At 38.3% G+C, this 25,567-nt stretch overlaps 1 protein-coding gene across 1 annotated transcript in view; it reads right to left on the reverse strand.

Moving 5' to 3' along the window:
• LOC149154859 (thioredoxin reductase NTRB-like) overlaps positions 1–17,012 on the reverse strand; it is a 58,093-nt gene extending 41,081 nt beyond the window's left edge. Inside the window, exon 1 of the mRNA XM_089441220.1 lies at positions 15,935–17,012. Coding sequence (XP_089297346.1) covers positions 15,935–16,988 — 1,054 coding nt within the window. The 5' untranslated portion in view covers positions 16,989–17,012. The remainder of the gene's footprint in view (positions 1–15,934) is intronic.
• Between the last annotated feature and the right edge of the window lie 8,555 nt (positions 17,013–25,567).

A 25,567-nucleotide genomic window follows, 5' to 3' on the forward strand; every position in this document is an offset into this window, starting at 1 on the left:
TACGTATATGACTTTGGTCGTTACATTGGTATCAAGGCAGCTTGATCCTCTGGCCGCTCCACCACTGCAGAGAGTCACGCTCTCCGATCTAGGCCCTTGGCCATCCAAGTTTCGTCAACATTGTTGTCGTCAAGATTGAAGCGTTTCGCTACACTTTTGGGAGTTTCTCCGTCGCTAATTCGTCAGAGGCCTTTGGCCATTAAACAAAAAAATAAAGAAAAAAAGAAGATAGTCAAAGAAAAAAAAGTACATATAAAGATTAAAAAAAAATTAAAGAAAAAAATCATATAAAAATATACTATTAAAAAAAAAGATATATATAGTCTGGTGTAAAATTTGAAGGAGAACATTCATATATATAAAAAGGTTCTACATTATTGATAAAAAGTGCATGATAAAGTTAAGAGGGAATCTTTCCAAATATCTTTAAAACTATACATAAGAGAATTGTTAAGTTTAGGTATGTTCTATGCTTAGAGCAATTTATTTCAATTTTCACAGTTAGCTCAATATCTTTTCCAAATTAGCAATCGCGTCAACATTAAAGTAAACTACAGATAGAACATAAACATAAATCCCAGAAGACAAGCCAAGACAAGAGGACACAAGATGTGGCGCTAGCCAGGGACAAACCCCAATGTGGGGAAACCCTTGATCAATTCTTCTTATATGTTCTTCAATAGTTCAGCAAAGAGAGAGAGAGAGAGATAGTACATTTACAACAGAAGTCAACACTTCGACTTTCTAGATAAGAGAATCGATCATCTCTACATGAGATCAGTTGAAGACATGTTGCTTCAACTAATTCTCCAAGGTGACTCCTTCACCTATCATTGTGTTGCATCTCGTCCATGTGTTGCACCTCACCGTGCTGCACCATGCTACAACATCATACCATGTTCCCGCGCTGCACCATGCTACAACATCATACCATGTTCCCGAGCTGCACCATGCTGCTCTACTGCTGAGTTGTACCTCATCACGCTGTACACAACTTGCTGCTCTTAATCATCATGTTGCACACATCATGTTGTTGCACTAGCTGTCACTACTTTATGAGATAGGTCATCAACATTCAGTGTTCTTCCTTCATACAGTCAACAATGCAGGTCTTCAAGGTGAGGCTCTACCACTTGAGCAATCCTTAGATCAAACTGTGCCACTGGCTATGGCCTACAGCCTAGCCCAACAGTGAGTTAAGCCTATGATTATTGAGTCCAACAAGATTGACTCAATCTGAATATACACAAGGACAGTTTTCTTCACTGTAATGACAACCTTATAAATTGTCCTCATGAATAGCCTCATCACTGTACTGTTACCACACTTCTATGACACAGTGTTTGATGTTGTCATGGTGATTGGTTAGGGCACTTCTTGGTTGTATCTTAGGGATCCAAACAACCCTAAAACAGCAACCTCTAGTTCCTCCTTATTGCGGATTCTACTGCCCCTCAAGAATAACATTAACTTGCCCAAACAGTGCTTAAATAGGCCACGTTGTCACCTACAGCAATGTGACATTATGACAGTTGCTTAGATGACTGTAATAGGTCCCTTAGAGCTGCGTATAAGGTCTTCTTGCTACAGAATACAGGTTGCACATAACAGTGGCTAGGGCATCATCCTAAATTATGTCTAAGGCCTTTCCTTGACATCGTTTAGGAGGAGCTTCTTCAGGCAACATATAGGTCCTCCCTTGACTGCGTATAAGTCTCCTTCAGGATTGCGGATTAGGGCTCCTCAACAGCGAATAGATTAGGTCTCTTTTGACAGCGTTTAGTCCTCCTTTGTGCAGTGTATAGAAGCCTCCTTAAACTGCAGATATAGGGTTGTATTTAGACCTTCTTTTGCTACGTAATAGGACATGTGGTAGGGCTCCTTCCAACTACGGCTATGCCTCTTTTGTGACTGCATTTAAGGCTTATTAACGCATCCTTTATACAACGTGTATGGATTCTCCTTGACTGCGTCTATAGGGCCTACGTCTAGATGTCCAGCGTATAGATCTCTCCATGACTGAAGCTTGATCTTTATTAGGGCAGCGTAGAGGTCTCCTTTATGACAGCGTATAGTATAGGGCATCCTCTAGGGCAGCGTATCCTCTTTAGGTCTCTCCTCCCACCAAAACCCAAAGACAAGTGGAGAGGAAGAGATCACCAAGAGGATGAGTGTCTAAATGACTTGAAGTCCTCCTTTATTTATACTAAAATGTTGAGCACAAGTGGGGTTTATTTGGTTGCTGGCCGACCTTAACGAATCGTCCCATAACACAAATAAATTCATATCTCCATGAATACTTATCGGAATCGGATGATCTTTAGATCAATCCTACACCTCTCGATGAGAGGGATCCAAGAAAAATATCAGCTGTCATTAATAAGATGACCCACATGGAGTTTGGCCCTAGTTGCCAATTTTAACACTCCTTCTCAACTAGGGAGAACTCCATCCGTTGATCCATATGTCCGACTGTACTATCTCTGTCATCAGTGCCCTGCACTGCTCTGCGGAGCTCTGCTTAGTTTTGTTGAACCATGAAGAAGAAGAATTGATCGAGAACGTCTCATACCATTCTCTAATGACCCAAAGTCAGTTTCATCTTACTGACCCGAGGTTAGTTTTATTGATCCTAGATCAATATCACAAGAGAGTGTCTCAAATCACTCATACTGATCCCAGATCAGTTACATTGATCCCAAATCAATATCACAAGAGAGTGTCTCAAATCACTCATACTGATTCTAGATCAGTTACATTGATCCCAGATCAGTTACATTGATCCCGGATCAATGGAGGTCATCCTAGCATAGGGAGTACGGTAGATACAACGATGTGTCCATTGATAGTACTACTATGGTCCCCAATCCCATTTCATTGCTCACTGATCAGATGAGAGGTACTTCCCATGAGTCCCAGACTACATGGGTAGGATGCCTCGACAGGAGAACGAATCATCCTATACCATAGTCGCCACGGGAGAACTAATCATCCCAATCCATAAGAGAACTAATCATCCTGTTCCATAGTCGCCACGAGGTATCACATGGAAAGGTTGAACCTATCACCCTGTACATAGCGCACCACCAAGGGAGGGTGAGTTGCCCTGTGGTCGTATGTCGCTCCAATAAGTACCCCAAAGCTCAATGCATGCAACATGCAGGACCCTTATATGAAGGTCTCTCAACGACTCCAAGTCGTTCGGGAAAATCACATATTTGACCTTTCCCCGGGGCTTTGACAAAGTGTCTACGACCTGTACATCAGTCTCAATGTGATGGAGCCTCCTCACTCATCGACTAATCATATCCCAGATAAGGTAGTATCTGATGTCTATATGTTGGAGCAATCATTGAATACGGGATTCCTCAATAATCGAATCCCCCCTAGTTGTCACAGAGGATCATGGTGGTTTTCATCATGTGTACAAACAGCTCACTGAAGAGCTTCCACAACCAAGCAACTTCATCCAAGATCATACTCGTAGCTATGTATTCAGTGTCGGTGGTGCTTATAGAAACCGACTTTTGCTTCCTGCTCATCCATGATATCGAAGCAGAACCCAAAAAGAATCAGCATTCAGAAGTGCTCTTGAGATACTCCACACACCCTGCCTAGTCAGCATCCGAACAATCATGCAACTTCATATTTCCGGCAGTGTATCTCAATCCATGAGAGATTGTGCCCCGAAGACATCTCAGAAGATTCTTGGCACCAATCCAGTGAGGCTCAATCAAATATGAGCTCACCATGCTAACTGCAAAACATATATCCGGACGGAAGTTCACCAAGAACATCAATGCAAATGAGTTTATGAAACTCAGAGGCATTTCCCAAATCTGGTCCGGCATCACTACCATATAACTTCTGAAAGTTAAGATCCACGAGGTAGTCGCGGGCTTGCAGTTTTACCTTTCCACATCTGGAATCCAACTCCCTCTTACTTCTGCAAATGAGAGGGTCTGCACTTGTTAGAAATAGGTCGTCCTCAGAAGGTGCCGGTATGAGAGGTCTATCATCCACAACCTTCAAACAATGGTCTGGATCGGCTTCACTTTTAGTGAATCTCGACTTCATATTAGGTCTGAGGTGTTTTACTTCAAACCATAGAGGGCTTTCTTCCACCTACATACATGAGATTCCCGATCATGAATCTCAAACCCCTCGGGTTGTTCCAAACCTGTGGACCTGCTACATGAGGGGAATGGTCCCCTTGTAAGATTTTCCTTTGGTACATCTCAGACATGTACCTTCATGCTGTTCTTGAATTCAAGCATTTGAGTCACCATCTGACTCACATCGGGTAGGGCCCCATAAGTAGACATCCAGTGCCATAGATGAGATGTGTCAATTGATATGGTCCCCAATGGACCATCCTGCGACTTGATACAAATTGCCAACCCTAAACTCAAAAGCATCTTAGAAAAATTTATTTTTAAACACGTACCTTTCCATCGATGAATGCCACCCTGTAACCTTTGACTTCCATTGTTGAAATGGACACCAGGTTCTTTTTGTGATCAGGTACATAAAGGAGATTCTATAAGTGAATCAAGTTACCCTCATCCAATTGAGGGGTAACATTCCCTATACCCTTTCCGGGATAGGCGACATCGGCTCCAAGTATAATCCCACGATTGTTTCCATCTCTTACCAATTTCGAGTGAGCACCCTTCTATCTGATGAAGTGTCTTGAAGCACTATAATCAATAAGCCAAATTCCCACAAAATTTGAAGGAGAGGGCTAATACAAGATAACTTTATCTTATCAGAAACAACATTTGATTCTCCATACCTGGGGTTCCTTGCTTTCTCTGAAGAGTCGGCCATTTCCTTGATGACTTGCATTACCTGTCATTCCTCTGATTATTGAAGATGTCCTTGGAATGATTGTTATCATCATCAAGTGATGTGTCCCTGCCATTCGGACACTCCTTCGCATAATGGCCGAACAAGTTATCTGCCTTTCCTTCCACCCTGAGATCCGATCTTCTCAATGAAGTGATCTTTAGGTAGGCCATATTCCGTTGCGCCATACTGATAATATTCTCTGCTTCGATTTCACCCTCGGTGAATTTGAAGAGGGATGAGGAACCCATTGATCCTTTTGTCCTTTCCTAACTGTCTTTGGTGATAGCTCCTTCACTCTTGCTTGGGCATTGTCTTCACCTCAGCTCTGATACCATGTTAAGTTTAGGTATGTTTTATGCTTAGAGCAATTTATTTCAATTTTCACAGTTAGCTCAATATCTTTTCCAAATTAGCAATCACGTCAACATTAAAGTAAACTGCAGATAGAACATAAACATAAATCCCAGAAGACAAGCCAAGACAAGAGGACACAAGATGTGGCGCTAGCCAGGGACAAAGCCCAATGTGGGGAAACCCTTGATCAATTCTTCTTATATGTTCTTCAATAGTTCAGTAGAGAGAGATAATACATTTACAATAGAAGTCAACACTTCGACTTTCTAGATAAGAGAATCGATCATCTCTACATGAGATCAGTTGAAGACATGTTGCTTCAACTAATTCTCCAAGGTGACTCCTTCACCTATCATTGTGTTGCATCTCGTCCATGTGCTGCACCTCACCATGCTGCACCATGCTACAACATCATACCATGTTCCTAAGTTGCACCATGCTGCTCCACTGTTGAGTTGTACCTCATCACGTTGTACACAACTTGTTGCTCTTAATCATCATGTTGCACACATCATGTTGCTGCACTAGCTGTCACTGCTTTATGAGATAGGTCATCAACATTCAGTGCTCTTCCTTCATACAATCAACAATGCAAGTCTTCAAGGTGAGGCTCTACCACTTGAGCGATCCTTAGATCAAACTGTGCTGTTGGCTATGGCCTACGGCCTAGCCCAGCAGCAAGTTAAGCCTATGATTATTGAGTCCAACAAGATTGACTCAATCTGAATATACACAAGGACAGTTTTCTTCATTGTAATGACAACCTTATAAATTGTCCTCATGAACAGCCTCATCACTACACTGTTACCACACTTCTATGACACAGTGTTTGATGCTGTCTCGATGACTGGTTAGGGCACTTCTTGGTTGTACCTTAGGGATCCAAATAGCCCTAAAATAGCAATCTCTAGTTCCTCCTTATTGCAGATTTTACTGCCCTTCAAGAATAACATTAACTTGCCCAAACAGTCCTTAAATAGGCCACGCTATCACCTACAACAATGTGGCATTATGACCGCTGCTTAAATGACTGTAACAGGTCTTTTAGAGCTACGTATAAGGTCTACTTGCTGCGGAATAAGGGCTGCACATAACAGTGGCTAGGGCATCATCCTAAATTGTGTCTAAGACCTTTCCTTGACAGCGTTTAGGAGGAGTTTCTTCAGGCAGCATATAGGTCCTCCCTTGACTGCGTACAAGCCTCCTTCAGGATTGTGGATTAGGGCTCCCCAACAACGAATATACTAGGTCTCTTTTGACAGCATTTAGTCCTCCTTTGTGCAGCGTATAGAAGCCTCCTTCAACTGCGGATATAGGGTTGTATTTAGACCTCCTTTTGCTGCGTAAAAGGACCTGCAGTAGAGCTCCTTCCAATTGCGGCTATGCCTCTTTTGTGACTGCGGCTAGGACTTATTAAGGCCTCCTTTATATAGCGTATAAGGATCCTCCTTGCCTGTGTCTATAGGGCCTACGTCTAGATGTCCAGCATATAGATCTCTCCATGGTTGAAGCTTGATCTTCATTAGGGCAGCGTAGAGGTCTCCTTCATGACAGCGTATAGGATAGGGCATCCTCCAGGGCAGCGTATTCCCTTTAGGTCTCTCCTCCCACCAAAACCCAAAGACAAGTGGAGAGGAAGAGATCACCAAGAGGATGTGTGTCTAAATGACTTGAAGTCCTCATTTATTTATATTAAAACATTGAGCACAAGTGGGGTTTATTTGGTTGTTGGCTAACCTTGATGAATTGCCTCATAACACAAATAAATTCATATCTCCATGAATACTTATTGGAATCGGATGATCTTTAGATCAATCCTACACCTCTCGATGAGGGGGATCCAAGAAAAATATTAGTTGCCATTAATAAGATGACCCACATGGAGTTTAGCCCTAGTTGCCAATTTTAACAAGAATGAAGAGTATATAATATTATCTTGATTCTTCATTAAGTGGTTTACAAGCCCGTGGTTTTAGCAACCCATGGTATTTTCAAGGTAAAAGAAAAACAAAAGGAATACAAAAACTCTATATGTGAATTGTAAGTTTTACTTTTACGTGGAGAAAATCAACCGAGTCAAAGGAACATAAGTGGACATATATTTTATATTATACCCCAAAGAGATGAATAGTCGCATTTCACTAGGGTTGTAACTTTTCAAAAAGAAAAATAAAAACTTATAAATAAAAGATATATAAATTGAAGTTTTATATTATAAAGGGGTATTTTAAAGAAAAGTTCAAGTCAAAAAAACGGAAAGAATATAAGGTTTAAAAAATATATTAAAAATTAAGAAGGTTACGTGAAAGCATGTCTCTTTATATAAGTATAAAGAGAAACATTCAAATATATATAAGTGAATATAAGAAAATGGTAGTATTAAATTTTATTCCTTAGTGGATTAAAGGGAAGATATATATTCTTATAAAACATAAATTGGTGAATTTGGAGAATATTCCAATTGATAGCTAAGTGTTCACAATCCATCAAATTAAAAGAAATTTCATATATTTAGATTACATAATACCTTGAGTGTTTTAGCAACCCATGGTAATTGCCCATGGTATTTTCAAGGTAAAAGAAAAACAAAAGGAATACAAAAACTATATATGTGAGTGGTAAGTTTTACTTTTACGTGGAGAAAATTAACTGAGTCAAAGGAACATAAGTGGACATATATTTTATATTATACCCCAAAGAAATGAATAGCTGCGTTTCACTAGGGTTGTAACTTTTCAGAACGAAAATAAAAGATTATAAATAAAAGATATATAAATAGAAGTTTTATATTATAAAGGGGTATTTTAAAGAAAAGTTCAAGTCAAAAAAAAAGAGAGAATAGAAGGTTTAAAAATATATATATTAAAAAATAAAAAGGTTACGTGAAAGCATCTCTTTATATAAGTATAAAGCTATGTTGCAGGAAACGTGGTACAGAGGTCCGTTTCCGTACGGAAACTGGTACGAAACGCGGAAACGTGTTTGGTACGGCCGTGAAACGCATTTCCGGCCGTATTGCCACGTTTCCTGAAACGGAAACGTGGCCAGTACGGCCGGAAACGCATTTCACGGCCGTACGACCCACATTTCCTCATTAACTTGTGTTTTTTTAATTTTTTTTAATTTGTTTTTTAATTTATTTTTAGGGTATGTTAGTGACTTCTAGTTGCTTCTAGATGCGTGTCTAAAGTTATAAAAGTGAATTTTTGCCCTAGTGTTGATATGCAGTTCATCAGGAAGTTTGAGGCATATGCAGTTCATGGTAATGTTAAATTCTTAAAGTAAAAGTGATATTCTCCTTTCTTTTTCATTTCATCCTTTTACTTAAATTTTTAACATTACCTGAAATGACTCAAGATGTTTGAGAGTGGTCTCGCCCTCATTCGATTTCATATGGAGAAAGTAGAATTTTAGATCTCACTCAAAATCCAACAGACTTATCTGTTTTTCAGGATTTCAGGATGAGGGGGATTGCAATGTTTCCATTGGATTTTATCATGTACTAGGGTATGGAACTTGTATTTAATCAAGAGAACCAAGCCCTCTATGCAGGGGAAACTCCCAATAATCAAGATCATGTAGGGTACTAGGGTCTGAAACTTGTATTTCATCAAGAGCACTAAGGTCGTTCGACTATGTAGGAGGAGACTCCCAATATAACAGTGATCCTTCTAAAGAATGGGATGTGGATGCAGAAAATCCTGATTTGGATCTCTCTTGCAGCCTTATAGTCTTTATTGTACTTGCAGCCTCATATATTAATATAAATAAACGCTGATTTTGAAATTTGGATATATAATAAAGGTTGCTTTTGGATATTCCGATATTTTTATTTTCATTATGTGATCATTCATGAGTAAATGTGATGTAAATTAAATCTTAATGTTTAAGTGTAATAAATTATAATGTATCATTTATGCTTTATGATTGCACATATATCTATATATATATATATATATATATATATATATATATTCATATATTCGCATTTCCCCGTTTCCAAAGTTTGGGGAGGCGGCGTTTCGTATCGCTTCCCGTTTCGGAAACTCGTATTCTTTTCCCCATTTCGTGCAACCTAGGTATAAAGAGAAACATTCAAATATATATAAGTGAATATAAGAAAATGGTAGTATTAAATTGTATTCCTTAGTGGATTAAAGGGAAGATATATATTCTTATAAAACATAAAAAGGTGAGTTTGGAGAATATTCCAATTGATAGCTAAGCGTTCACAATCAATCAAATTAAAGAAAAAAAAAAAATATATATATATATATATATATATATATAGAATGCATAATACCTTAAGTCATCTCGACAAAACAAATGGGATCAATCATTGAAAAAAAATTGATGGAACTCAATTGTAAAATGACAAAGGAAGAAAGGTTTTCCCGTAATGGTATTTCAGTTACAGATCACAGAGTGATTACATTAAAAAAAAGTATTCAAGGAAGAGAAGTTAATGTCGCTATCAGCCCAAGCAACGATAAAAATTATATCAACATAAACTTGGCAAATCAACTATTAATTCCAGATCTAAGCATTGGTGTAAAGAAAAATATTTTTGACCAAAAAGAGTATAAAATGAGTGATTTACAAGTGAAAATAGGTTATTATGAGTACATATCTTGATTTCATGTTGTAAGGACGGATAAAAATACAGACATCATACTTGGTCAACCCTGGTTTAAGGATTTGGGTACATTCATGTTAAACATAGAGAAACAAGTTTTGATGTTTCCTTATAAAGGGAAGATGGTCACGTTTCGAGACATAACAAGTAAATCAAAATCAATAAAATCTTCATTAGAAGACCTTAAGGATATCTCAGACTTGATGTTTCAAGATAACGAAAAAACTATATCAAAGAAGCAAAAAGAGCTTGAAGAAGTCATCTGCAACAAAGACAAAGAAATTTCACGCCTCAGAGATCACCAAGAAAAACTACTCGAACAAGTCAAGAAAGCTAAAGCATCAAAGAAGGAACTCAAGGAGTGTTTATTAGAACAAGAAGAAGAAAATTTATGTTTAAAGAGCCTTAACCAAACATTAGTAGAACAAATCAAGTGTTTAAAAGACGAGAAGCGTGAAGGCCAAAATAAAGTTTACTCAAAGAATGAGGAATGCTTACATCTCAAAAATCATAATCAAAATCTGCTCAAACAGATTAAAAAACTTGAGGACGAAAATAAGTCATTGACGAATAGGTTCAATTAAGAACTTGTCACAAAGGAAACATCAAAATCTCTAGATGTAGCAGTCCAAACTGCAAAAACAGACATCAATACCACTAATCTCACAGTTCAAGCAAATCCAAACCCTATTGAAGTAAAAACATACTCAAAGGTTGTCGTTCAAATAGAGGACAGCCCAAATAAAGATTCAGTAGTTAAGTCAACAACAACAATGCCTGATGGAAATCAGGAAACTGCCATAAAAATGTTTAAGGAAGTTCAAACAAGAAAAATTCCTTATCTACATCCGAATCACAAGAGTAGACATCTTAATAAATCTACAAATCTATATCACTTATACATTTTTATATGTAATAAATTCTTATTACAAATACTTATGTGTATTTCTACATTAAGTCAACAAGCTATCAGTTTTGATGCTTCAGTGGTCGTATACAACTTTTGGTTGTTACAACCACCCACTCCCCATGTTCGCATCATAAAGAATGTCTTCATGTATGACTCACGGAAGAATGACATAAAAGAATCCACATAGGCTTTAGCAATCACTAAGCAAGCTACTTTCCATGTGCATGTCCTTCATGTCACAGCCAATGGTCATCCATAAAACAATGCACAACACCTCACATGAAGCAACCCCAAGCATGGCATAAACACTAAGAAAATATGAGTGATTGGAGACCTCCACAGTCAATCATATTGTTAGAGATTTCCGGACTAACACTGTGTAATATGTATGATTTGTCCAAAATGATGTCACACATATTACACAGTGTTAGTCCGGAAATCTCTAACAAAACTAAAAAAGTAAGCCCAAAAGCTAATACCGCCTAACGTTGGTTTTAATGTTAATAAAGCAATTGTGTAACATAAGATAATTTATTTTTCTAACAAATGATATCAAAAGTAGGTCAATGGGACTTAAAGAGTACCATCAACGAAATACAAAGTGTGAGTATCATAGTAGCTCCTAAACCTAAGCTAATAGTGGTAAGTAAAGATAAATAAAAAGAAAAGCTCCATAAAGCTAAGCAACTACTCAAAAAAGGGAAAAGCACAAATACATGAAAACAAATGAAACCAAAGCAAGAACACCATCGAAAGGAGTCTGCCAAGTGATATTGGAGCCAGAGACTTGAAGAAAAGGGAGAGAAGTATCCACCTTTTGAGTCCTCAATCACTATATTGGGCCGAATGCACTATTTGATTAAGTCAATAATAGTTGAGACCGAGGGACAACTGCTATGTAACCCTTAGTGTGATCCTAGGGTGAGGAGCTGCACCACTCCTTACACTCAAAGGCCAAGTGAAAAAAGAAAAACTTGAATAGATGATTAGATGCTCAACGAAGCATGGAGACTAGTATGTCATTGATTCTGAGATCTCCTAGTGTAGCACTATACTGTTTGTTGGTCCCACGACATCTGACATGGGATATAGGATGAGAGCTCCTCAAAAGTCTCTATAAAGAAGTGTGTCTCATCTAGGGCAAAAGGGAGCCTCAAGAAGAGGTCCAGGGCCTTACCAATATGAAAATTGAATAAGTTTGAATATTCAATGGTCACATCCAACCTTGAGTAGGCTGAACAACTAAGAAGAAGGAATTGATCCTCCCAAAAGAATAAATGGGGAGGGCCTCACAAAGTCCTCAAATCTAAAACCAAGGACCTCCCTCATAAAAAAAGATAGATACTTTTAATTTAGGTACTAAAATAAGACCCTCTGAAGACTGAATCCCAATAAAGACAATGGAACCTCCAAATCTCTAAATTTATGTTCTTATCCTGCATGGATTTCAAACTATGTCACAAGGTTCATCGAACTTCAACCTTGAGGCTTGAATTTTGGCAAACCTTGAAAAAAAATTGAGGTTCGGCGAACCTCACAACCATTGACCAAGTCCATAGATCAAAACTCATAACCTCGTGTCACAACTCAAGCTTGTAATCTGTCCTTACAATTTCCATGTTCGTGATAGCATTTTTTATGTTTATTGATGTTGATATCTTACTATTTTATCTTATATTTCATTTTAAACTTAATATATGTATAGATAGAAAATGTATATAGACGAACCTAACGGTGAACCTAATCTAAACCTCATCAAAAAATTTGAACTCGAACCGAACCTAATCATTGTCGAACCTAAACTTTTAAAACTCTTAGATTTCCATCTGAATTTCACCAAGGCAATGTAGCCATTATATGCCAATTTCACATAGAAATTACGGAAAAGGAATCTATAAAAATTATTGGTCACTTAATAAGATCCCATCTTGAGATTACATCCTTGGCACACTACTAACAATTAATATTAAATCCATATGCAATGTTGACTTTTAAAGGAGGAGATGCACAAATAAGTAGGTTGAGTTTAATGAATTTTTTTGTTATGCCAAAGATTATTACTCTTTGAATACTGGGAAAGACTTCATGGAGTAGTAGAATGGAAGAATAGGGTTATCACGGAGATGGTTCACTACATGCTTCACTCCAAGAAAATGAATATTTCATTCTAGGAAGAGACAATTGTTTGGGCAACCCATATCATCAATATAAAACATGATCATGGTCCATGCTCCTAATGAAAAGAAAAATACATCAGGATCTCCAAACCCCCCGCTACAATCTAGTTTGCTACAATGAAATTTTTAAAGATACCATTTATATGATCCTACCAATCATATGGTGGTTGAATGTAGAGAGACCATCTTTAACAAGGCTCCTACTCATGCTCTACCAAGAACCCTCCTAGACGACTTCTAATAGATTCTTCAAAAGGATCTCAACATGCTTCCACAAATCAAGTTGCAAATGCCTTCTCATCTATCTAGATTCTCCTGATAGCTTGAGTCCACTATTCAATGATGAAGATGGTGACACTTTTGCATGATTCACCTACACAAGCTGCTCTTCCTTGGGAAAGGTCACAACCTATACCTAAGTAGGCTAACTTCACTCTTGTTGATGCAATGAAGTTTCCTATTGGTACAACTACATCCTATCAAGAACAAATTATTTTGCCTCAAGCCCTTCTTGCTCAGATTGTTGATTGTTTACAAGAAGAATATGATGTAGTTGAGTTTCTTGCTAGCCCATTTGGGCATTATCGAGACTCAAGAGGAATGTTCTCCACCATAGACCATCACTATGTTTTTTGATGTCCCTCTCAAACTATAGCAGCTTCCACCTGAATCCCTTATGAATCAATCTCAATTATTGATGATCTTGATGGCTCTATGAAGAAGCAATTTGAAGTTCAAGGGGGGTGATATGGCTTAGCATTAAGGGGATAATTAAATTATGTAATTATGTATTGTAATGACTTCTCTTAATTGTGCTATGTTCAACTCAAGGGAGATGTTGGAACTATCAATGTAATATGTACACATGGCCATGAGCCATTTGTATATATCATTATGTACTTGCAATTATGACTAAGGTGATATCTTATTTCATTTGTTGTATACTATTTGTTAAAGTTAAACTAAACAAACTTGATATGTAGGGCCCAATAACCCTATTGGGGTGTGTGCCCTTGAGGGCACCTTATTTGAGTTGTGTACAAATACACAACTCAAGCGCTCGTATGTATCAACTCACCTCATGATTTTCTTGATCCATTTTACAAAGTGTGATAAGCCTATGGGCACTTATATTTCGCATTTTTCTTTTATGTTGGCATTCTCTTGTGCAAACATGTGCATTTCTATTTCCAGCACACTTGTGCCTGGCTTTTGCGCTCTCTCTAGAACACTAAACCTGTCTCTGTCTGGTGCATCTTCAAGGAAGCTTTTTCATAATGTGTGTGAGGTTTGGTCTCATCGATTAATCCTAACAATGCCAAAGAAAGCCTCGGGACATTCCCATAGCCAGAAATTGTTCCGACCATTTGTTAATCAAAAGCCTTGGGACATTCCCATAGCTAGAAATTGTTCCAATCATTTGTCAATCATTTCTCAGTCTTATGGTGAATGCAAGCCAGTAAGATCTTTTGTTCTCTTGTGTTTCCTAATGAGTTCTACCACAACCACCCCGAAACTAAAAAGGAGGAAACAAAAGATTGGTTGGAATTATGAAATGATATTAAAGAAGCTGGGCATAAATTGAAAAGTGCAAGCTAGCCTTCATTTTATTTTCTAAAAAGCTGTACGCTCTTTGTTCAGGCGACAAGTTTGGCATCTACACCGATGATCTTGTGCATTAACAAGCCAATTACCATCCCAGATCAGAAATACCAAGAACTTTACCTAGATCTTGCAGCAGTTAGCACTCCGAACCTTGATGAAAGACCACAGCGAACCTTGATGAAAGACCACAGCGCAGACAGGTACAGATGTTTAACATTAAAACTTGAATAATTCTATATTCCTGCATTCTAGCCATTCCATATTTTCATAGGTGTTGTTTAACTATTTTATGTTTTGGAGTTGTTGCCCGGAATTTGGCAAAACAATTTTTTGCTAGATGTGTTTTTTTGTTATTTAAAATCTATTTTTGGATGCATAAATGGATTCAGCACCCTGAAAAATCTCTAAGGCACTTGGATTGTGCAGAGTTAACAGATCAAACTTGTAATTCCAACAAATTCCTGTCAGATTCTGAATAAATTTGACAAAAAAAACCTCCAAAAAGTATAACAGTTAGACTACGGCATTTTCATATATACTTAGAGGGTTATTTCTAGAACAGCAACCCCTACTCTGTTTCAGGTAAACTTGGCATTCAAGGTATTAAATGAATTACAGGCTATCATGCTGCTATAATTGCTGACTATTATCCCGCCGTGTAATCAGTGCCCTATGTACGAAACACGGCATAAAATCCATTGATTGGATAAACATCCTAGGGTGTAATCTAATCACCCAATGTAATAGCCCTTTTTGGACCACCCAGAATAACAGGAGGGTAAACCACCCTGTTATAATTGCTGACTGTTGTTCCGCCTTGTATCCAGTATCTTATATGCCAAACGCGGCATAAAATCCACATACTGTATGGACATCTTAGGGTGTAGTGTAAATGCCCAATGAAATTACTCTTTTGGGGCCACCCAAAATAACAGATGATCCTGCATTTTTCCCTGAAATTTGGGAGGGAATCATTTTAAATTGATGAAATTGCATATATCAGGTGTTACCATTGCATAAATTGAGTGCAGCAAGGGTATTTGAATCTGGCCGGTTTTCTATGCCAGCGAACCGGAAAAGAGCCAAGCCGTTGAACGTTGAGACGAGTTATTTAAGGTTTTTGTGTTTACCTGTTATTGGAGACTACCCTGCAAACTCCCAACATGACAATTATCCTACTTACATTCACAACTCCAGCATTTCATGAAAACATTATAATCATTACTATTTAGCAATCGACATTTTTTTGAGCCAATTGGTAATGCAACCTCTGTTGACACTATCCGAATGAACCAAGTCCTTCTACGATCTACTTAACATTGGAGACATAAGCAACAAGGTTGAATTTGATGCAAAGAAAATAGATTTTAGAAACAGAGAAAAGCGACATGTCAGACATACCCGTGCCCGCAGCTGTGATTGCTTGACGCCATTTCTTGTCCTGAACATCTCCGGCGGCGAACACCCCAGGAATACTGGTATGGGTGGTTCCAGGCTTTGTCACTATGTAACCGTCCGAGTCCAATTCCAACTGCCCCTCCAGAAACTTGGTGGCCGGTTCATGCCCAATGGCGAAGAACAACCCCGATACTTCCAACACTGATACCTCACCGGTGACCGTGTTACGCAGATTCAGCCCGCTGAGCAAACCCCTCTCGTTGCCAGAAGCCTCGAGGACTACCGTATTCCATATGACCTCGATCTTGGGGTTATCCAGCGCCCTCTTCTGCATGATCTTGCTGGCCCTGAAGGCATCCCGCCTGTGAATGATATAAACTTTGCTACCGTATTTGGTCAAGAAGTTGGCCTCCTCCATTGCCGAGTCTCCGCCCCCAATCACAGCCAGAGGCCGGTTGCGGAAAATGGGAGCGGCACCATCACAGACGGCGCAGGCAGAGATACCCCTGTTCCAGAACCCGTCTTCTCCCTCGCCAGCCCCCGGAAAATCCAGGCGCTTGGCCACCGCTCCCGTGGCAATGATGACGGTATCAGCGTCCACCTGCTTCGCATCCGTGTAAACCCTGAATGGTCTTATTGACAAATCGAGGCGGACCACTGTCTCCGTGAAAACCCGCGTCCCAAAACGGAGACTCTGCTCCTTGAATTTCTCCATCAATTCCATCCCCATTATTCCCTGCGGGAACCCTGGGAAGTTTTCTACGTCAGTTGTGGTCGTCAGTTGGCCACCGGGGGCGATTCCGTTGGCCATCCATCCTTCGAAGAGAATGGGCTTCAGCTCCGCCCGTGCTGTGTATATGGCCGCCGTGTGCGCCGCTGGTCCGCTCCCCACTATGCACGTCGACGCTCTCATCTTCTCCAGTTCCACCTCCCCTGTTGTCGTTACCATTCGTCTTTCTGCTTGGACACTGGACTGTACCGAAGGAACTGACGACGGCGTCTTCCTGAAAACCGAAAACGCCTTCCTCAGGCCCAACAGCAGCCTAAGTCTGCTCATCAGTCGTTCTGTCCAAAATTCCTGGACTTCATTCCTATTTGAAACAAACAACCGTGGCCGTAGAAGCTGTTAATATGGCTGACGTGGCAATTTACCAGACGTACGGTTTGCTCTTTTGACCGGTCTTTGGGTCGTGATGGTGACATGTCATCATCACAGGTCCCCTGTCTGTCGGTTTGCGCTTTTGAACCATCTCTAATTCGTCGATGGTGCCACGTCATCATCAATCTTCCCGGTGAGGAAAAGAATAATTTGTTTTTAATAAAGTAGATTATGCTTGTTGTGGCCCTTTTTCCACCATTTATTATGAGAACCATCTCTAATTCGTCGAAGGTGCCACGTCATCATCAATCTTCCCTGTGAGAGGATTTTGAAGGATAATTTGTTTTTAATCAGGTAGATTATTCTTGTCGTGCCTTTTTTCCACCATTTATTATGAGAACCATCTCTAATTCGTCGAAGGTGCCACGTCATCATCAATCTTCCCTGTGAGAGGACTTTGAAGGATAATTTGTTTTAGTAAGGTAGATGATTCTTGTCGTGCCTTTTTTCCACCATTTATTCTGACCGGTATGTCATATACGGATTTGATAACGATGGAAAGCAATCGTGTTGGCCTTGGTAGTTATGATAGGAGTAGTCTAACTAGGCGAAGGAATTGCCCGGTTTCTGGGGCTACCCGGAAAAACTTTCAGCTTCGGCAATTGGGAATTCCCTCCGCCACCCTCTACCATTTTCGCCAACTCCGCATTCCTCCGCCACCCTTCCACCCTTTCGCATTAACTCCCACTGGTATCTGTGTGACAGATCCTCCCGTACAATTCGGGGTCACCTCGCACCACGGGCCTCTGCATCTAGTTGCCGAAATTCAAACTGAGGCCTCAACCACGTGCGGAGCCCCCATCGCACGCCTTCAGAACTTGCAACCAGACAGAGCCTAAACCACTCACAGATACTCCTAATTCTGCATTTTTCACATCTCACAGAGATACACCAAATTCTACATTTTTCCTGCACAGGTCACGTCGCTAAACCAGATTATTAAAGATCGCCATTTTTCCCAATTCTCACTCATCTAAGCAAAGATCGCCATTTCCTGAGGAGTATAATCAAGGAAAAGTACACTACAAAGTGAAATTGGTATTCTTCATAAAGGCTTTGTTATACCAGTTAATATTACTGTGAACAGTAGGTGAATAAGGCTCGACCTTGTAATATACTTTTGGAACTGTAGGTGAATAAGACTCAACCTTGTAATATACTTTTGGAACGGTCGGTCACTGTGGCTTACTTCAAAGTTTAGGGAAAGGCAAAAGCTAGAGCTAAAGTAACTTCAGTGAAAAAAACTTCGCATAGATACAGTTCTAACTTCTATCCATTTACAGATGGTATGAAAGTAGTCAACAGAGAGTACATGGGCTATGGAGTTACTATAAAAGAAAGTTCGTCTTCTTTGAAATGGAATTGGCCTCTGGAATTGAACACAAACTTTTTGGCTTCACTAAGACAAGTTTGGTAACTTTGTTCAATTCCATCTATTGGGGGCAGGGTTGAATGTTTTATGCAACTTTTTACACAAAGCACAACTTGCTCCAAGGCTGATTTTTATAGTCATATCCATAGAGGTAGTGATATTTCAAGAAAATCAAACGAAATAGGACATGTATAGTCTCTGTTTAAGTTCACATTGAAGTCTTTGCACTGGTGGCAGAGGACAACTAGACTCTGGGACAACTAGGTTCCTCTAGAAATAACTGCTTGTATATGTAGTAGTGCCAAATAGAATAAAATGAAACAAGATGTATGGTGTATCGCTTTGTTAGGCTTCATATAGCCATAGCCTGCCAGCCATAAGCTTCCCAATTCTCACTCATCTAAGAAAAGATCGCCATTTCCTGAGGAGTATAATCAAATTGACCCATTTGCAGTGATGCTCATTGGTATTTCGCCAACTAAGAAATGCTCGAATTGTTATTTCTGTTGCTCAGATTTCAATTTGAATGATCTGGGTCGAATCATATTGCTCACAAACCTCATAACTCCCCATCTTCAAATCCCAATTTGAAAATGGTGAGACTGCAGATCTGCATTGTTAACATTAGACCTGCGAGATGCAGAGCAAAAGCCTACCAGAAAAACCAGATGTGCGAGGAAAGATAGTGTGGTTATCATGAAACATCTGGAAACCATTGTTGATGGGAATAACTTCCCAGTTGACCCTAGTTCAAGATTTTGTTCAAGAAATATCACTCCATTTATCAGAATAACAAAGAATTTACCAGGGATCTTCGATAGAGCATAATGTAGCCTCGCCCATGTAGAACTGACCAAAAACAAAATCTACCATCGAAGCCCGGCTACCTAAGAATTTAGACTTCAAAGTTCATACTCTGAAACCATCTTGGCTTCAGATTGTAGGTATCTTTAAAGTCATCCAAATAGATAAGGTACGTTCGCAGGGTTATTCGTCATTCAAGCATTTTGTAAAACAGTTTTCATGCAGCATTACTTTGGCATTTTATCAAACATAGCCTGCCAGCCATAAGCTTCCCAATTCTCATTCATCTAAGAAAAGATCGCCATTTCCTGAGGAGTATAATCAAGGAAAAGTACACTACAAAGTGAAATTGGCATTATTCAGAAAGGCTATGTTATAACAGTTAATATCACTGTGAACAGTAGGTGAATAAGGCTCAACTTTGTAATATACTTTTGGAACAAATTTCTCTTTCATTGAACATAGAAAATTATGTGGGAACATAGAGGAATGCCTTACATAAATACACAAACATACATGTCCACCCATGCTTACAATTAACTATGAGAATGAAAATCCTAGAAAACATTGCACATAGAAGTGGATGAGAGGGTTACAATGGCACCTCCTATGTTTGAGACAGAATAAGTGAACATGATCATCAATTCTAAAATCAAAATTAGGTCTCATGACGATGTATCCTAACCATCCTATTCACAGAGGTGACCGCTCATAGCTTTACACCTAATATGATTTGTTCTTTTTGTTTGTCCCTGCCAGTTTACCTAATAACAAGCATACCAAGACTGCTTTTCCAATTAGTAAGGATAATTAGATTGTTTTTCCAATTAGATGAATTTGTAGTCCCCTGAAGTAACATATTTTTAGATGGCAAGAAAATTTAAGATGGGTAGAAAATTGCAAAATTGGGACAACTGGTACTCAAAGTTTGACCATGAAAAAAAAAAACATTAACCACGAAAACACTAACGAACCTTATTCACTAAACCTAATATGAATAATATTTTTCTTATTCAATAATTAACATCCTTTGTTGAGCAGAGCTTGATTTTAATCTCATTCTTGCATGCTGCCATGCAACTGAAGGGGCAACAGGGCTTGGAAATGTTTATTGTTTACTGTGACTATGTCGTGTCAATGGTCTGTCAAGCCCTTCCTCCAACTAGTCTTGAAATAAAACCAGATAGGGGCATGCCCTCCAAACTTGATATTTGAACATGGGTCATCATTACAAATTTATGACTAGACCACAGCCTGGCGGACATATTTTGTCACTTAATTATGAATATTTTTGTGTTGCTCTGCTTTAAAAAATTAGTACTGGCAATATTTTTTCTTTACAGTGTTTCTTTTGCCAATTGTATTTCTTTAAACTGTGCTTGGGCTGGGGGTGGTGCTAGGATAATGATGGTGTTGATTAATTTTATATGGTGGTGGTGCTAGGATAATGATGGTGTTGAAAATTTTAATGTGGATGCTCTTTTTTTCAAGTTGTTCTACAGTTCTGCTTCCAACCAGGATTGTCCATGCATTGAACCTCAATGTGGAAGACATAAATTCTCAGTGAATCACACAATGTGGTCTTTTTCCAAGCATGCAATTCTCATCCAAGCACACAATGTTTATCTATACAAATATTTTTTGTTGTAAAACGCATCATGGAAGTGATGGTCATGGTTGAAGGCTTGTATTTTATCTAGTCCATGGTTTTCCAACTTCCAGTGGTACAGCAAGTGATAAAGTTGTGATAAATTAATTTAGCTTTTGTATAAGCATCATTACATGAAATGATGCTCCGGAAGCACACGGGAAGTATTAATCAATACTGTGGCAGTTTCCACGGTCTTGAGGAAACAGTTCTAGCATTTTGTAAAAAATTGAATATAATGAAATCCATAGTAGTGAATTTCTTGCTAGCAATCTGTTATATTTCCAAACTTTTGATGTTCAGCTCCACTCCATTTTGGTATCTTCCTTTTTATGGCAGTAAAGCAGATCCGTTGCGATAACTGTTCTTATCATTCCAATGGTAACCCCTTTAAATTATTAATTAACCAATTTAAGCTAATAAGGAAGATCCTTGCAAGCATCCACTCTATTCCATCTATGTTCCTCGAACATGCCAATGAAAACATTGATTCATTCTTTGAAATCTGCTCCCTTCACCATATTTCCGTTGTTGATCAAATGGCTCTGTGATGCATATAGTAATGACAGTATTCCTATACCCACCTGCCCTTGATAGTTGAAATGGCTTAGGCATTTTCTAGGAACTACAAAATCTCATGTTAGATTACACTTTATGAATGTTCCAAGAATTTTTGTCCTTGCTCATTTCCCTTAACAAAATTTATAAAATTTGACAACATTTAAAAATATCGATGGGGTTCAATTATTTGAAACAGAGTTTTAGGTTCTAGAATTCCACAAAAGGTATATTTAATGAGCTTTTTTCATCATTTTTTTTATATTCTGGAGTACCCAAAAATGTGACATTTATGTTGGATTCATTCTGAATCCAAATGAATCCATCTTCCCCAGAATAATGAGTCCCGGGGAAATCATAGACATATCTGCATTGTCATGAATTTGACATGGCTTAGGCCTAGAAATGGCATTGGTTCTAACAGAATTTATAAACTTTGCCTATGAGGATGCTCTTCTAGAGCCATGTCTTCATGGATAGGCAGCAACTACAAAAGTAGCAATCAACTCAGAAATCGACCAAATTTAATGCTTTTTCACATGCATTGGTGTACACTGACTGCCAACCTTATATGGCTTATTTTTCAATTTTAAGCAAGAATGGGGTGAATGTTAATATGCTTTGGACAGTCTCCTTGGAAAGCATAGAATTATTGTTCAATATAGGAGTAGATCTTATCAAAAGCACAATAAAATATTAAATGTTGAACAAGTGTCTGCAATAATATGAGCTAACAAGTTATTGCGTCGTTCTGGATACAAAGTCACTATTGGATTTGAAGGAATGAGTTATTCATGAGAAAACAACCTTATTTATATGCCACAAATGCTTTAATGATGATTGGTCCTTGTTCAACATAATGATTAAGCTATTAATTATTTCAATGAGTTCAGATGTCAACCAAAATTTGTTTAGAGATTCTGGAACAGCTCTTGTTGCTCAAGAAGCTAACCATCTCTGTTCGACCGTTTGTAAACAAGGGGTATCTCAACTAGCCTATGAGGATGCTCTTCTAGAACCATGTCTTCATGGATAGGCAGCAGCTACAAAAGTAGCAATCAACTCAGAAATCGACCAAATTTAATGTTTTTTCACATGCATTGGTGTACACTGACTGCCAACTTTATATGGCTTCTTTTTCAATTTTAAGCAAGAATGGGGTGAATGTTAATATGCTTTGGACAGTCTCCTTGGAAAGCATAGAATTATTGTTCAATATAGGAGTAGATCTTATCAAAAGCACAATAAAATATTAAACGTTGAACCAGTGTCTACAATAATATGAGCTGACAAGTTATTGCGTCGTTCGGGATACAAAGTCACTACTGGATTTGAAGGAATGAGTTATTCATGAGAAAACAACCTTATTCATATGCCACAAATGCTTTAATGATGATTGGTTGGATTGTCTAAGGCATGTTCCTATTTGAGAAATGAATCCGGGTTGGTATTTGATATTTGTTATTTCTGATAATAGAATTATTGAGCAGCAAGTTCTCGATCAACCCGCTTCTACAGGCATTCTGCAATAGAAAGATAGTTTAGATTTTTAACTCATGTTGCTTGGAAAAATTTGCAAATTTCTTCCAAGGACTACCCCATGGACTACCACCAGTTCGAGGAAAGTTCTACCAGCAGATGAGGTAACACAAAAAGACGAGATGTCCTACAACACCCATCACTACCATTGCTTTTGGGGGCAAAGAAATTCAAGTTGGGGGGACTGTTACAAAAGTTGAGGATGATAAACTTCACATTAGTTATTGGTATTCATTACTCAAAAGACAAAAATATTAGTCTAATGATGGGAATCAATGAACAAGGCAGTCAGGAAATCTAACAAGGTTAATTAGCTTAATTATGTCAATCAGTATAGAGAAAAGTGGGAATTTACAAAAATGGCTAGTCAGTCAGTGTCAGTAGTCTAATTTTAAAAATTGGGAGTTTTCATTAGGAGTAGCCTTTTAGGCATTATAATGGCAAGCTTTATGGGAAAAATGCTATTGCAAGTAGTTTGGAATTGTTGCAAAGCTGCAGAAAAAACTCGATTTGATGGCTACTGAAAGTGGATTAATAGCCCAAAAAAATACAAAGCTTAGCAATGATGTAGGCTCATTGAATTCTCAATTGAATTAATTGGAAACCAACTTGAATGAATCCAAGAGAGAGACTCAAGTACTACTCAAGAAACTTTAAGATAATCAATAGTTGTGGGATGAGGAAAATAATATTTTGGAAGGCAATCTTGCAGTGCTGCAAACACACCTGGAGTTGATAGTTAGTGAGAGGGGATCCATGGGCGAAAAGAATATTGAGTTAAGAAATGAAGTGGATTTCTTGAAGGCCCATGTGAGTGAATATAAAACTACACTAGTTTGCATGCACTCAACAAGCATACCAATTTCCAATTAGTAAGGATAGGTCAAGAGAGATTCTTGACCTAATACATTCAAATGTGGATATACTTGTGACTTCATTATTAGGCAACACCTATTATGTTTTATTTATTGAGGTTTCCTCATGGAATATTGAAGGATAACACACTAGAAGAAGCATTTACAAATGTGATTGTAAATGAGATTTTGGTGCATGTATAGAGAGCATTTTGCCTTCCACTTTAGTAAGAAGGCCTAAATGGTTTACCTAGATAGTACGGGAAGCGTAAGGATAAGTAGGAGAGCCTAAGATTTCTTTTGAAATTAGTCATCCTACTAAGAAGTTTCCTAATTCTGGTGCTTGGTATCTTCCATTATTAATGTAGAGCCTTTTAGTTTTGAGGCGGTAGTAAGTGAGAGAGTATGGTAGGATACCATGGCAGAGGACTACAAATTCATCCTAAAGAATGATGTCGGTTAGATGGTATTGAGACTAGCAGAGAAGCCAATGATTGATTCCAAGTGGTGATTGACTACACTAAACCTAACCCTAGGTCCCTGCTAATGCTATTTAAAGAGGTCCCCACCCTACATTTCGCTCATACAATTCATTGAGGAATTTGGATTTTTTGAGTTGAGCCTTGGGTTGATTTGGAGTGTTTTTTGAACTCCTAAAGGGTTGTCTTGAAGAATTTGTTGGGCTAATTTGGCGAGGTTTTGAGCTGAGTTTCTTGTGCTGATTTGGACCTGATTGTAGGGTTTATTTTAGAATTTCCTGGGCTAGTTTGGAGGTGATTCAATGGTTGATTTTCATAATTTCTTGGACTATTATGAAGATGTTTTTCCTGCTATTAGGAGGTGTTAGTTACTATATAGTCATGTTGAAGATGTAGATGATGAAAATTTAGATGATTCTCTCCTATGATTAGATTGTATAGTCTAGAGTATACTATATTTAATATTTATTAATTAATACTATTTTTATTTTTGGACTCTAGAGGGCATTCAAAGCCTCTTTGTTGTTGTATTCTGGTTCAAATTGGATTGCACTTAGTGTTATATTGGTTATATGAACCCTTGCTATATACTTGAAAAACTTTTAATATTTGTATATAATGGTTTGGATTCACATGGATGCTTATTAGATGCTACCATCATTAAATCATTATTACATGCATTCATGTAAGGAGGAGAGATTCACAATTTTGTCTCTTCCCACTGTAATTAAAAATATCATATGTAGAATTTGATTGGGATTGTAAATAGAATATAGAGGGTGTGCACAACGCTAGGAGACTACAATGATAGGATATTTTTTATCAATGCTCTTCCCACACTCTACAATTTTCAGGCCGATATGAAATGATGAACCTTTATTTTCTGATGAAGAAACCTTTACTCTGTCTTTTAAGCAACGTGTGACCATGAGGCCCTATTGTAGGATGAAGAGATACCCTTCCTAATTTTTCTCTTGCTATAAGAGGTTCACACTTGCTAAAATAGGAATTCATGTAATAGATGATGAATTTCTCCACTGTTGGATTGCTCTTACATTAAAAGTATTCAATGATTGTTTTGAAGAGAGTTCCACTAAGTATTGATTTAAAGTCTACTTCTCATACTTAACAGAACTTCTTTAGGTGACATGACACATATGTAATCTTTATCAATCTGGTGGTAGGCTTGGCTAGGACTTCATGTATGCGTATAAGCCACCTAC

The sequence above is a fragment of the Pinus tabuliformis genome, chromosome 9 (assembly GCF_031772625.1).
Source record: "Pinus tabuliformis cultivar Carrire ecotype Pingquan chromosome 9, CPIR1, whole genome shotgun sequence".
Classification (NCBI taxonomy): domain Eukaryota; kingdom Viridiplantae; phylum Streptophyta; class Pinopsida; order Pinales; family Pinaceae; genus Pinus; species Pinus tabuliformis.